Source organism: Scyliorhinus canicula, chromosome 17 (assembly GCF_902713615.1).
Source record: "Scyliorhinus canicula chromosome 17, sScyCan1.1, whole genome shotgun sequence".
NCBI lineage: Eukaryota > Metazoa > Chordata > Chondrichthyes > Carcharhiniformes > Scyliorhinidae > Scyliorhinus > Scyliorhinus canicula.
Window position 1 is genome coordinate 82,596,572 of NC_052162.1, and position 14,591 is coordinate 82,611,162.

Genomic DNA, 14,591 nt, shown 5'->3' on the forward strand with positions numbered 1-14,591 from the left:
GTGTTAAAGAGATTAACTTGACTGCTTTTATGTTGCTTATACGAATTAATATCTGGCTGACAGCTGGACAGTGAATGTTATGTTAACAAGTTATGTTGATCATTTATACAAGTTCTGCCAGCAGGTGGCAGAAAGGTGAGCAATTTACTTTACATTTCCTGCAGACCTTTAGAAAAATGCTCCCTGAACTTGAAAAGAAAACACGCCAAGGCACTTGACAGAAGGATAAGATAAAAAAATCAGCCCATCTGAAGGAGCAAGTCAGCTTCATCAATGCTGCAACATATCTGTTATACAAAGAATTTTCAGAATATTGCAATTAGTTCCCCTTCGTAATCCACCCCCCCCCCCCCCCCCCCCCGGTGCCTATTCCCCCACCCCAACAAAGTCTTGGCTTTGGAAAATTTAACTTAATGTGCCCTGAATTGCATACATTCTCAGTAAATTACAACTAGAAATTCGCTTATACATCTAGTACGTTCTTTCCTGTATCATTTGGCAATTGCTTCATGAAAAAGTGTTGAGGCAAATTCTATTTGTTTTTTTTAAAAAGGGTGCGGAAAAGGTGCCATATACATCACAATTACATCATACACTTTTCACTTAATTTTGTAGTTCAACGAAAAAGGACTGAGCATTTGAAAAATCAGGCCCCCTTCTGGCATCAATGATTCTCTTTTCAATTCGGGATGTTTTTTGCTCAGAATGGCTCATCTACTCACTGATCTCATGGGACCTTTATCTTCAGGTTGGCTGCCTGTTGTCGATAGGCGACAAGCAATCCTTTATAATTAGCTCTATAACTTGAATTTCATACGGTCAACTAGGGAGCTCCTAGCATTCTTCATAAAGGGTTTAGTCAATGATTCTGGTAACTGGTCCACCATTTTGAGGAGGAAACAACTCCATTATTATTATTGTTCAAAGGTGTGTTAATCTTAACTGCATTCTCTCTAGTCCCAGCTCAACATCCCCATCAAGCTGAAGTCTCTCAGAGTTTCAAAGGATTGGATTCTCAATCTGTCTCCAAAGAAAGAAAGTTGAAATGGTGGGACATTGTGCACATCAGCCTAATCGATCTCCAAGTCATGGAATCCTTGGCATCAACTGTTTTGAATCAAATTGAAGTCCATTGTGAGCGAGTGCCCTCATACATGTTTTCAGTAATCTACACATAAAATGTTCACTTCAGTTTAGGAGCTTTTCACACACCCTCGACATACACATGTGCTTGTAAACGAAGAAAATGTTTTTTCCCCCCCTTGGTGACAATGCCTCTTTAAAGAAGTGTGAATATTCATCTTTTGAAGACAGCAATGAGTTACAACAAAGGTTTAAAAAAATAATAATAAACACCATAATCAGGAAATGGCCGTTACATTTTGGTTTCTACACATTGAATTTAGGCACTTCAAAATTTTTTTTAAAAAGAGCATCCAATTCTTTTTTTCCAATTGAGGGGCAGTTTAGCGTGGCCAATTCACCTACCCTGCACGTTTGGGTTGTGGGAGCGATACGTACTCAGACACGGGGAGAATGTGCAAACTCCACATGGACAGTGGCCTGAGGCTGGGATGGAACCCAGGACCGTGGTGCCGTGAGGCAGCAGTGCTAACCACTGCGCCACCGTGCTGCCCCTGAATCTAGGCACTTAAGCAATTTTGGTTCACATTTGCTTTGTGCAACACTCTGCTGGCAAAAGGTATTCCACATTTAGAAGGCTCAGTCCTTTCCCTTGTGCCTCGCATTTTCGTTGCTGTTGCTTCCACTTGTCTGAGCAGGGTTGAAAGGGTCTTCATCAGATTTTTCAGGTCCAGCCGGCATTTGTGAGCGCTTCCTTTTGTTCGACAGCTGATTGCTCGAGATGGACGACTTTCTCGCGAAGGAGCTTGCGAGTCGTCGTCTAAAGTTCTCCGCAGAGAAGAAGTACAAGAGTGGATCGAAGCAGGTATTGGCAGCTGCCAGGCAGAGTGTGATCACGACTGACTTCTGCATGTAAACAATGTTTTCACAGCTCTTCTCCTTCTGCTGTATGGAATGCAGGTGTAATGTGCGCTGGAGGTGATACGGCATGAAGCAGATCAGGAAAGTGGCGAGCACGATTATGATCAGATGCACTGCTCTTTGATGCAATGTTTTTTTTTTGTGAATGGAGGCTGTGCTTTTCATTAAGGTCCTTATAATAAATATGTAACAAATAAGAATGACAAAGAACGGCAGGATGAAGCCCAAAATGAGTGAAACATAGTTCATGATCAAAAGACTTTTCAGCCCTCGGTTAACCCTATCATTTGGAGGTTCAAAGCACTTTGTTTTATTGCCATGGACATGCGAGCCTGAAAGCAGGAATGGGCTGCTGGTAACAGTGACAAAAATCCAAATCACGGCACAGACTATCTTTGCCTTCTTAACATTCACTATTTTCATGTTCTTTACAGGGAACACAATGGCCAGGAAACGATTAAAACTCATGGCAGTCATGAAGTAAATGCTGCAGTACAGGTTGACATAGAGAAAGTAAGAGGTGATTCTGCACAAGAAGTCCCCAAACATCCACTTGCCTTTGTTAGAGTAGTAGATGACGCGCAGAGGCAAGGTGCAAACACAAAGCATGTCCGACACCGCCAGGTTCAGCATGTAGACATTGAAGGCTGTCCTCTGTTTGAATGTTTTCACAAGAATAAACAGAGCGAATGCATTTCCAAAGAAGCCTACGAAAAAGACAAGGCTGTACACTGTCGAATAGACTTGATTTCGGAAATCGTCAATCGGTTGACATGAGAAGTTGCTTGGAAAAGTAGTTGGGAGCGACGTTGTACTGCCAGCCATTCTGAAGATTTTGCTGGACGGAAATGTCTTCAGAATCTACACAGGACAAAAAAGATGAAAAACAATTAAAGCAATGGAATCTGCACCACAACTGTGCATCTAACTTAAAGGTTAGCAGGATCGTAGTCCTTGAAAACTTGTCTGTTTGGAATATCTGTTCACAAAGGCAATTTTGAGTTGTCCATCAAATAAATATTATTGCAAAAATTTTTCTTAAACTACACTTGGGTCAGCTCATTGTATTATGGGAGCGTATTATGGGAGTGCAAGCGTTTTTTAAGAATAAGATAACTTGCAGTTGACCACACTTGCATATATGCAACACATTTAAAGTGCAAAATGTCCTAAAGTACTGTTGGAGAGAAGGTGCAAACAGTAAATGAACAGGAATTGGGTGAAAGGTTAGAGGAATTTAATGGAAGGTGTGTTCAAGGAGGTATAGGCTTTTGAAAGATGGGACTAGCATATGGACTGAGAGGATGCACAGTGGCTCAATGTTTAGCATTGCTGCCTCACAGTTCCAGGGACTCAGGTTCATAATAATAAATTATAATAATAATCTTTATTGTCACAAGTAGGCTTACATTAACACTGCAATTAAGTTACTGTGAAAAGTCCCAAGTCTCCACATTCCGGCGACTGTTCGGGTACACAGAGGGAGAATTCAGAATGTCTAAATTACCTAACAGCATGTCTTTCGGGACTTGTGGGAGGAAACCAGAGCACCTGGAGGAAACCCACACAGACACGGGGCCAACGTACAGACTCCACCAGACAGTGACCCAATCCGGAAATCGAACCTGGGACCCTGGAGCTGTGAAGCAACAATGCTACCCACTGTGCTACCGTGTTGCCCACAATTCTGGCCTTCTGTGTGGAGTTTACACATTCCCCTCATGTCTGCATGGGTTTCCTTTGGGTACCCTGGTTTCCTCCTACAGTCCAAAGATGTGCAGGTTAGGTAGATTGGCCATGGTCAATGTGCTCATTGTATTATGGGAGTGTATTATGGGAGTGCAAGCGTATCCCTATGGGGATAGGGCAGGGGATTGGGACTAGTGTGCTCTTTCAGATTGTCGGTGCAGACCCAATGGGCTGAATGACCCCTTTACACACTTGAGAGAATTCCAATTGGTTACTATTACGTTTAGAGACATTGCAAGTTAATTAAAGTTGACTTGCTGTTTCGGGAATTCTGAGGTGTATTAGGTGCTAACAGCAAAGTTGTAACTCCCTCTATTCTGGGATCAGGGGGCAGGAGAATTAGCAAGACCATTGCATTTTGCATACACAAAAAATGAGTTACAATTTCTTGTTGATCATAGGAACAGGAGGAGACCATTCAGCCCCTCAAGCCTGTCCGACCATTTAATGAAATAATGGCTGATCTCTGGTCTGACACCATATACCTGCCGTTGGCCTATATCCCTTAATATCTTTGCTTTACAAAGTCTATTTATCTCAGATTTAAAATTAACAACTAGGGGCAGCATGGTCATGCAGTGGTTAGCACTGCTGTCTCACGGTGCCGAGGACCTGGGTTTGATCCCAGCCTCGGGTCACTGCCCATGTGGAGTTTGCACATTCTCTCCTTGTCTGCGTGGGTCTCATCCCCATAACCCAAAAAAGATGGGCAGGGTAGATCAATTGGCTACGCTAAATTGCCCCTTAATCGGAAAAAATGAATTGGATATTCTAAATATATTTAAAAATATTAATAACTGATCAAGCTTTAAGTGCTGTTTGTGAGAGAGAGTTCAAATCTCTAACACCCTTTGAGTGAAGAAGTCCAAAGATGTGCAGGTTAGGTAGATTGGCCATAGTATGTTGTACCTTAATGTTCAAAAGGTTAGGTGGGGTTTATTGGGTTATGGGGATAGGTTGGGGGTGTGGGCCAAGGTAGGGTGCTTTTTCAGGGGGTTGGTGCAGACTAAATGGGCTGAATGGCCTCCTTCTGCACTGTAGTGATTCTATAATTCTATTATTCTGTGCTTCCCAACATCTCTCCCGAATGGTCCACCCCTTATTTTTAGACGATGACCACTAGTCTTAGAATCGCCAACCAATGGAAATAGCTGACCATGAATATGCCTGAAACAGTTAGGCGCAGGTGTGACACCCCCAGAAAGAGAGATTTGTTTGGAGGAGTTTTATACACACACATATGTGCACACACCAGGCATGTGTCACGTTAGTTTGGCAACAAGCCTCACTGTTTTGTACTACACCATTTTATGAAACCATTTATATGTACTGCACCATGACCTTCACCATTCAGTTACTGATTCAGGATAGAACCTGAAGTTGGGTGAGCGATGCGCTAAGAAAATAGTTAAAATTAATCTGATCAACCAACCCAAGTCAACAGGGTGTGTACACGCGTGGTAAGGAAACTATTTATAAGAGGACCGACCATCACGGTTCAAGGACTGGGTGAATTTGAAACCGCCACTTTTATCTCTTTTGTTGTTTTTACAAGTCTCTCCTATTTTAGGTGACAGCACTTTGTTGGTTTATGCATGAAAGCTTTTCAGTTTAACCACCTTATAACTATCATTCATCACACCTCTGACCACAGTTTATCTGTGATCTGTAATCCATCTATTATTACCAATAAATTCTCTTAAACTTTCCAATTTGTGCAATCCTGAATGATGCTTGTTGGCAGGCATTTCAATTTGTGGGCCCCAAGCCTGATTCTGCAATGTCGACGCATTAACTCAGCTGGAATTAGTGCATACTCACAGGTGAAGAAATTAAAATTAAATTTTTAAAATTCATTTACGGGATGCGGGTGTCGCTGGTTTGTCGCTGGTTGGGCCAGCATTCAATGCCCATTCCTAATTGCCCTTGAGAAGCTGGTGGTGAGCTGCCTTCTTGAACCGCTGCAGTCCCGGAGGTGTAGGTAGACCCACAGTGCTGTTAGGGAAGGAGTTCCAGGATGTTGCTCCAGCGACAGTGAAGGAGTGGTGATATATTTCCAAGTCAGGGTGGTGAGTGACTTGGAGGGAAACCTCCAGGTGGTGGGGTTCCCAGGTATCTACTAGTCTTGTTCTTTTAGATCGTGGTGTCCGTGGGGTTTGGAAAGTGCTGTCTAAGGAACCTTGGGGAGTTCCTGTAGTGCATCTTGTAGATGGTACACACGGCTGCCACTATTCGTCGGTGGTGGAGGGATTGAATGTTTGTGAAAGGGGTAACAATCAAACGGACTGTATTATCCTAGATGGTGTCGAGCGTTTTGAGTGTTGTTGGAGTTGCACTCATCCAGGCGAGTGGAGAGTATACACTCCTGACTTGTGCCTTGCAGATGGTGGACAGGCTTTAGGGGGTCAGGAAGTGAGTTACTTGCCGTAGAATTCCTAGCTTATAACCGGCCATGGTAGCCACAGTATTTCTATGACTCGTTAGTCCTGTTCAATTTTTGATCGATGGTAACCCCCAGGGTGTCGATTGTGGGGGATTCAGCTGTGGCAATGCTATTGAATGTCAAGGGGCAGTGGTTAGATCCTCTCTTGTAGGAGATGGTCATTGCCTGGCACTTGTGTAGCGTGAATGCAACTTCCACTTGTCAGCCCAAGCCTGGACATTTTCCAGGTCTTGTTGTATTTGGACATTAACTGCTTTGTTATCTGGGGCAGAATTCTCCGACCCCCGCAGGGTCGGGGAATCGCCTGGGGCCGGTGTAAATCCCGCCCCCGCCGTGGCCAGAATTCTCCGCCACCCGGGAATCGGCAGGAGCAGGAATCACGCCCCGCCGATCGGCGTGCCCTGACAGGCCAATCCTGCCGACATGGTTTAAACCACCTCTGTGCCGGCGGGATTGGCGACGCGAGCGGGCCCCCGGGGGGCGCACGGGGCAATCCAAGTGGAGCCGTGAATGGTGCTATGCATTGTGTAGTCATCTGCAAACATTCCCATTTCTGACTTTATGATGGAAGGGACGTCATTGATGAAGCACCTGAAGATGGTTGGACCTAGGACACTACCCGTAGGAAGTCCTGCAGTGATGCCCCAGAGCTGAGATGATTGACTTGCAACCACCACAACCATCTTCCTTTGTGCCAGGTATGATTCCAACCAGCGGAGAGTTTTTTCACCGATTCCCATTGACTTCAGTTTAGCTAGGGCTCCTTGATGCCATACTCGGTCAAATGCTGCCTTGATGTCAAGGGCAGTCACTCTCACCTCAGCTCTGGCATTCAGCGCTTTTGTCCATGTTTGAACCAATGCTGTAATGAGGCTGAGTGACCCTGGCGGAACCCAAACTGAGCGTCCGTAAGCAGGTTATTGCTGAGTTAATGACTCCTTTTATCATTTTGCTGATGAGAGTAGACTGATGGGCAATAATTGGTTGGGTTGAATTTGTCCTTTTGTGTACAGGACATACCTGCACAAAGTGGTGCGTGGTCAATTCTAGCCCCACTTTTTTTTAAGAATTAAGGGGCAATTTAACATGGTCAATCCACCGAGCCTGCACACCTTTGGGTTATGGGGGTGAGATTCACGCAGACAGGGGGAGAATGTGCAAACTCTACACAGACAGTGACCGGGACCGGGATTGAATCCGGGTCTACTGCACCGTGAGGCAGCAGTCCTAACCACTGCGCTACCGTGCTGCCCTAATTCAAAGCCCCACTTGAGCTAGAGTTGCGACACAGTTAAAATGAGATTTTATTTAAAATACCCAAGATCCTTGGTTGATCCGAATAAACGGCAGTCACCAGTGGCGGGATTCTCCGTTCTCCGATGCCAAAATCACGTTCGGTGATTGGCCGGATAATCCCCGTTGGCGACGGAATCAGGGGCAGCGGCGCTTTTGCAATGCTCCGCCCCCTCCAAAACAGCGTACTCGCAGAGTATGCTGAATGCCATTGGGGCGGCCTCAGGACGTTGCCCGAGGCCCTCCCCTGACGCTCCGCCTTCGATGGGCCGAGTTCCCGCCACGTGGGGCGCGTATGGTATTTTTCTTTCGGGAACCCGGCGTGGCGGCTGCGGATTAAGTACAGCGCTGCCACAGTCGGGGGGTCAATCCGCAGGCAGGGGGGCTGTGGCGGGGGCTGGGGGCAATGTTGTGGGTCTGGGAGTGGCGAGCCTTGCCAAAGGGGGGCACTATTTGGCAGGCCAGGTCCACGCGCACCAGACGCCATGTTACACAGCGCGGCTGATGGCATGTTGCACAACACAGCTGCTGCAGGCCGCCGTCGTGCGCATGCACAACCACGGTTCTGGCAATTCTCCAGCCGTGTCCGCAGCTAGAGCAGGCGGCTCTACGCTGCATGCCTGCTAGCCCCACACCAGATGGAGGATTGGTGGAGGTTTTGCGTCGGTTTTTCGGACGTAAAATGCCACTGTTCCCACGCCGGCATCAGCACATAGTCTCCCAAACGGAGAATCCAGCGCCAGGTTTTTTAAAATTTTAACACAACTATTCTTTTATAATGTACAGTATTGTAAGTGAACTGACAGAAAAAGTAACTGACTATCTTATGCTCCCTTCCAATCCCACCCTTCCTAACTACCCCCACTCTCTACTTCTCTTCTTGGGAAGTCCTTCAGTGTCGAGGATGACTTGCTTCCACTCTGGGGAGATGGGTTGTGCGGTGACTGAAAACTCTGACCCTGGATCCACTGACTGCTACAGGTTTGGCAAGTGGTGTTTGATGAGGTAGGTGGGACGCTCTGGATTCTGCTCTCTCTACCCACTGTTTACGTTTTACCTCCAAGTGCTTCACCCTGCCGATGCTTTTTTTCCGCATTCTAGGACAAGCGACTCCCACGTTTTGGTGGGGATGTTGCTTTTATTTAAGGAGGTTCGTGAGTGTCCTTATAGCTTTCCCTCTGCATGCCTAATGATCGCTTGCCGTTGCGGAGCTCAGAGTTGAGCCATTGTTTCGGGAGTCATGTGTTAGGCATGCGGGCAATGTGGCCTGTCCATCGCAGCTGGTCGAACGTGACCAGTGCCTCAATATGCGAGAGGATCCTCATGTTGATGCTCTTATCCTGTCAGTGGCCTTGCAGGATTTGGAGGAGGCAGCATTGGTGGTATCGCTCCAAGAATTTTAGGTGTCTGCTGCACATTGTCCATGTTTCTGATACAAACAGGAGGGCAGGGACCACAGCTGTTCTGCAGATGAGCTTGGTGCTGGGTTTTGAGGTCTCAGTCATCGAATACCCTGTTCCTCAGGCGACTGAAGGAAATAAATAGGAAGGACTCTGGGCAGCACGGTAGCCTTGTGGATAGCACAATTGCTTCACAGCTCCAGGGTCCCAGGTTCGATTCCGGCTTGGGTCATTGTCTGTGTCGAGTCTGCACATCCTCCCCGTGTGTGCGTGGGTTTCCTCCGGGTGCTCCGGTTTCCTCCCACAGTCCAAAGATGTGCAGGTTAGGTGGATTGGCCATGATAAATTGTCCTTAGTGTCTAAAATTGCCCTTGGTGTTGGGTGGGGTTACTGGGTTGTGGGGATGGGGTGGAGGTGTTGACCTTGGGTGGGGTGCTCTTTCCAAGATCCGGTGCAGACTCGATGGGCCAAATGGCCTCCTTCTGCACTGTAAATTCTATGATATCTATGATAACTGTCTCTGGGTCCAGTAACACCCCATCGAACAGCACTGAAATAAAATGAAATGAAAGTTCATTGTGGGTTATTACACTGTGGGTGTACCCTCACCATAGGGACTAGTGGTTCAAGGAGGCAGCTCACTACTACCTTTTCAAGGGTAATTAGGGACGGGCAATAAATGCTGGTCTTACCAGCGACACCCATATCCACTGAAACAATTAAAAAAAGTTTGGTGAGAGGAAACTGTTGCTGGAGGGGAGAGTGAATGGCAAATCTCAACCCCAGATATGAAATGCATGACAAATTCGAGATGTGTTTCATTAAGCCCATAATTAGCATTTATCATCTATTTTTAATCAGTAAAATATTCTAAGTTTTCTTTAGGAATCTGCTCCATTATGTTGCATTCACAGTTACCAGTTGCAGACTAATAGCTGCAGTTTCTTGCCACATACTGGACTGGAACTGTCATTCTCCTGCACAGAAGAGGGAGCTGCACTCCACAGCAACGTTACATTGAGTTACATCGAAAGCACAATACAGAAACAGATCATCAGGCCCCACTGGTTAATGACAGCATTTAAGCTCCATGGAATCGTAGAATCACTCCAGTGCAGAAGGAGGCCATTCGGCCCACTGAGTCTGCACCGACCCTCTAAAAGAGCATCCTACATAGGCCCACTCACCCACCCTGTCCCCGTAACCCAACCTAACCTTTGGACACTAAGAGGCAATTCAGGATGGCCGATCCACCTAACCTGCACATTTTTGGACTGTGGGAGGAAACCGGAGCACCCGGAGGAAACCCACGCAGACACGGGGAGAACGTGCAAACTTCACACGTTCAGTCACCCAAGGTTGGAATCAAACCCGGGTCCCTGGTGCTTTGAGGCAACAGTGCTAACCACTGTCCTTCTCCTACCCTTTTTATTTAATCCTACCAGCATATATTCATTTTGTAGGTTCTTTTGCTCCTTCAAGCCCAGTCAGACTTTGGGAGGAACCTTCTGATCTGAAGTCTTAGGTTTGGTGATTTCTGCTCGGAGGGAAGCCTGTGCCAGCCTTTCCACCTCTGCCTGGACACAACTCCGCACATCCCCGCTAACTCTTCCTCGGCTATCCTTCACGTAACATGCACTGCCACCCCCCGGTCTCAAACATCGGCTGGTATGTACAGACAAGAGGACAATGCAGTGTTAACTCACTACTAATCATGGAAGAACTCAACTTCCTGGGCACGCCACTTATGTGCAGTCATAAAAGTGAACACTACGTTTTCACTGGTGGAGAACTTAATTTGGAGAGTGAACTTAATTCTAGCCTGCGTGACATTCTAATGCGTGCAAAAGGTCTTCCCGACATCGTTTGTCGGGAAGCTTGACTGACCTTTAGCTCCCGAGGACAATATTTATACAGTTCATCCCAATGTCTGGAAACAGACTTATGGCCTCTCGCCAAACTAATGTCCCCCACCCGCCAAGCTTTCCACTGCTTGTGGGGCCAGAAGATTCCAGTCACAATATCACAACATTACCTGGCCTCTTTATTCTTCATACTAAAATACGCAACTCCAACACTCAGCAATTTTGAAATTCATTTGGCCGTTGTGCAAGTTTATTAAAGCCATCCTGTATGTTGTCATATCGTCCTTTGCAATAACTACACTTCCTAATTTGTTGCCATCTGATAATATTTAAATTTCGATTCCCTGATCCAAATTGCCAATGTAAACAGTGAAGAACATTGGACCCAGCACCAATTGCCGTGATTAATGTAATTCTGATCTTGCAACCGGATTAGCTACCCTTAACCATTGCTCTCGGTTTTCTATCTATTCTGCTCTTTGACTTAGCAGACTCCCAGCTCATATCCACTGTACCCCCTTATAACCCCATGCTCCGCAATGCCTCTCATAGCCTTCATGCCAGCCTATCCCCCCCCTCAAACCCCCTCTATGTCCCCCCTGTATTCCCAGTATCTTTGAAATGGTCATTAAAAAACTGAATAGATCTATCATGTTCAAAGACACTGAAAAAAACTCTCCTCCATAAAATTTAAATACTTCTAATTAGCAGGAATTCAAACCTAATACTAACTGAATCACTGGTGGTTTAGTACTAATTACGATGAATTTAACTCCCAATTAATTAGGAATTTATTACTGATGTTTAGCAAACATCTATTTGATGCAAATTTAACGTTAGTTTTCATCACTTAGTCTATTGTGTCCTCCTGAGATGCCTTTAGAGTGGGGTCTTGTGGTCCTGTAGGTAGTGTCAATACAAATAGTCAAAAATATTGGGCCCAGCACCAATAACTGTGAAAAATGTAATTCTCATCTGCTTTCAGCCTGAGTAACTACCGGTAACCATTGCTCTCTGTTTGCTATCTATCCTGCTCCTTGTCCTGTGACTCCGCAGACTGCCAGCTCATATCCACCATGCCCTCCATGGCCCCTTATAACCCCCATACCACCCCTCTGAGCCAGAATCTCTGGGCTCAAATCCCACCCTCAGACTTGGTCACCCTGGAAGGTTTCATAATGTGGCCAAACCCCATTGTAGGCTCAGAAGATTGTAAATGACAGGAAGTGAGAGCAGGAGAATCTCCTGGTCAGACATGCTGGATGCAGAGTGGTGTACCATAAGCTCTGGTGATCTGTTCCAGGAAATGCTAGCCATGGAAACGGACAGAAGCATGTGCTTTTTCCACCTCGCGTGTCACTAGGCTTGACACAGTTCTAGGCTACTTAGAACTTGGCTACTTAGCTTTCTCGTTTACCTAAATGATATTGTGCTCTTAATCTTCTCTTCTCGTAAGCTGGCGCCGCTGATGGTGGGAATGTTTGAAGAGGCGATAGGGAACGGGGTGTTACCACAGACTTTGAAGAGGTATCGATCTCCTTGCTGCTCAAGAAGGATAAGGATCCGACAGTGTGGGTCGTATAGGCCCATATCACTCTTGAATCTAGATGCAAAGGTGTTGCCGAAGGTGTCAGCGGGTAGGCTGGAGGAGTGCACCCCGAAGGTGACAGGGGAAGATCAGACGAGGTTTGCAAGAGGGAGGCAGCTTTTTTCAAACAACGGAGGGTTCTGAATGCAGTTATGGCACCGGCGGAGGAGAGGGAGACAGAAGTAGTAGTGGTGCTGGACGCCGAGAAAGTGTTTGACTGGATAGAGTGGAGGTATTATTGGTGGTTTTGGAACGGTTTGGGATTAGGCCACAATTTGTGGATTGAGTAAAATTACTTTACAGGGAGCTGAGGGCGAGTGTCCACTCGAATAAAATGAATTGAGCATCGAGGGACCAGGCAGGGATGTCCTATATCCCCCCCTGTTGTTGCGCTTGCGATCGAAGCTTTGGCTACCGTGTTGAGAAGATCAAGAGCATGGAGCATAGGGTATCTTTTTACGCCAAAGACTTGTTATTGTATGTGTCGGAACCAAGTGTGTCGTCGGTGGTATATCGGAGCTGCTTCGAGTGTTTGGGTCTTTCTCGGGGTATAAACTAAATTTGGACAAAAGTGAATATTTTTTGGTGTCCCAGCCAGGGGTAGGGACAGGGGTGGAGGGAGGGGGGGCTGCCATTCCGGAGGGCAGTGAGCCACTTTAGGTACGTGGGAGGTGCAGGTGGCACAAAATTGGGGGGGAGCTCCGTCGACATAATATCACTGGGGAGGGTTAAGTGGATTTGGCAAGATGGGATTGTCTTCCTCTATCGCTGGCAGGTCGGGTGCAGGCACTTAAGATGAATGAATTGTCATTCATTGATGAATGTACTGTATTATTCCTTGTGTCTGAATAAAGCTCATAGTCTTACAGTTGAAGTAGATGCTTTATTATGTGCGTTCGTTCTCTCTCCTGTCCTTGTACTATGTTACATCTGAGCAGCCTGTCTGTGTCCTGCTCACCAGCTGCTGTTCCTGTGAAGAGTGCTCCTTGACTTCCTGTTTTATACTTGCTTGTTTTATACATCTCTGGTGCTCCCTCTAGTGGTTACTTAGTTGTGGTGTATTTACATTAACCCCTTGTGTATACACAGTGATGCATATCACTACAGCGGTTTTTTTTTTCATTTTACAGTGCCTGCCGATCTTTTTATCAAAGGCATTTTTTAAGGAAGTAGAAAAGATGATTACCTTGTTTATTTGGGGTGGGGGGGGGGGGGAAAGTTGGCCAGGATTAGGAAGGAGCTGTAGCGAACGCTGAGAAGTTGCTGGGCTGGGTAAGAGGGGGGACTCCCACTGGGTTAGAATGGAGGAAAGTCTATCCAGGGGGTCAGGGTTGAGGGCGTTGGCAACAGCGCCGCTCCCGATGGCCCCAGGGAAATACTAAGGGAGTCTGGTGGTATTGGCGACGCTCATCTGGGGGCAGTTATGCCAGCACTTTAGGTTGTGGGCGGGTCAAGGGAAACGCCAATTCGGGGGAATCATAGATTTGAACCTGGGAGGTGAGATGGGAATTTTTGGAGATGGGAGTTAGGGTTTTAAAGGATTTATTTCTGGGAGGTCGGTTTGCGAAGTTGGAGGAGCTGGGGGAGAAATATGGGTTGGAGCAAGGGGAGATGTTTAGATATATGCAAGTCCGAAATTTTGCCAGGAAGGATATACAGAGCTTTCCAATTGCACCGGCCCCCAAACTGTTGGAAGTAATATTGAAGGCGGGGTGATTGGAGAAAGGGGTGGTGCCTGTCAAGGTCTCACCTCCTTTCATAGATGGATGGACAAAGTCCCCGGGTTCTATTTCACAGAACAGTTGTGTTATCCCTGGCCCTGGTGAATATTTATCCTTCAATGTCACTGCAAATGACTATCGTGGCCACCAAGTGCATTGTGACATCCTGAAGTCGTGAATGTCTAAATTAATGTGGGCAGGCTTGAAAGCCTGCGCTGCTGGCAGGGTGATATGGTAGCACAGTGGTTAGCACTGTTGCTTCACAGCACCAGGGACCCGCGTTTGATTCCCGGCTTGGGCCACTGTCCATGTGGAGGCTGCACGTTCTCTCCGTGCCTCCGTGGTTTCCTCTGGGTGCTCCGGTTTCCTCACACAGTCCAAAGATGTGCAGGTTAGGTGGGTGGCCATGATAAATTGTCCTTAGTGTCCAAAAAGGTTAGGTGGGGTTACTGGGTTATGGGGATAGGGTGAAGGTTTGGGCTTAAGTAGGGTGCTATTTCCAAGGGTCGGTGCAGACCTGATGGGTCG

At 46.6% G+C, this 14,591-nt stretch overlaps 1 protein-coding gene across 2 annotated transcripts in view; it reads right to left on the reverse strand.

Moving 5' to 3' along the window:
* Nucleotides 1–1,380: 1,380 nt before the first annotated feature.
* The window catches only part of cysltr1 (cysteinyl leukotriene receptor 1), a 39,059-nt gene continuing 25,848 nt past the window's right edge, over nt 1,381–14,591 (reverse strand). The window contains exon 2 of one of the 2 annotated variants that reach the window (XM_038775900.1): nt 1,381–2,867. In XM_038775900.1, the coding sequence (XP_038631828.1) occupies nt 1,723–2,829 (1,107 nt within the window). In that variant the 5' untranslated portion in view covers nt 2,830–2,867 and the 3' untranslated portion in view covers nt 1,381–1,722. The remainder of the gene's footprint in view (nt 2,868–14,591) is intronic. The other variant, XM_038775899.1, reaches the window with a different exon arrangement.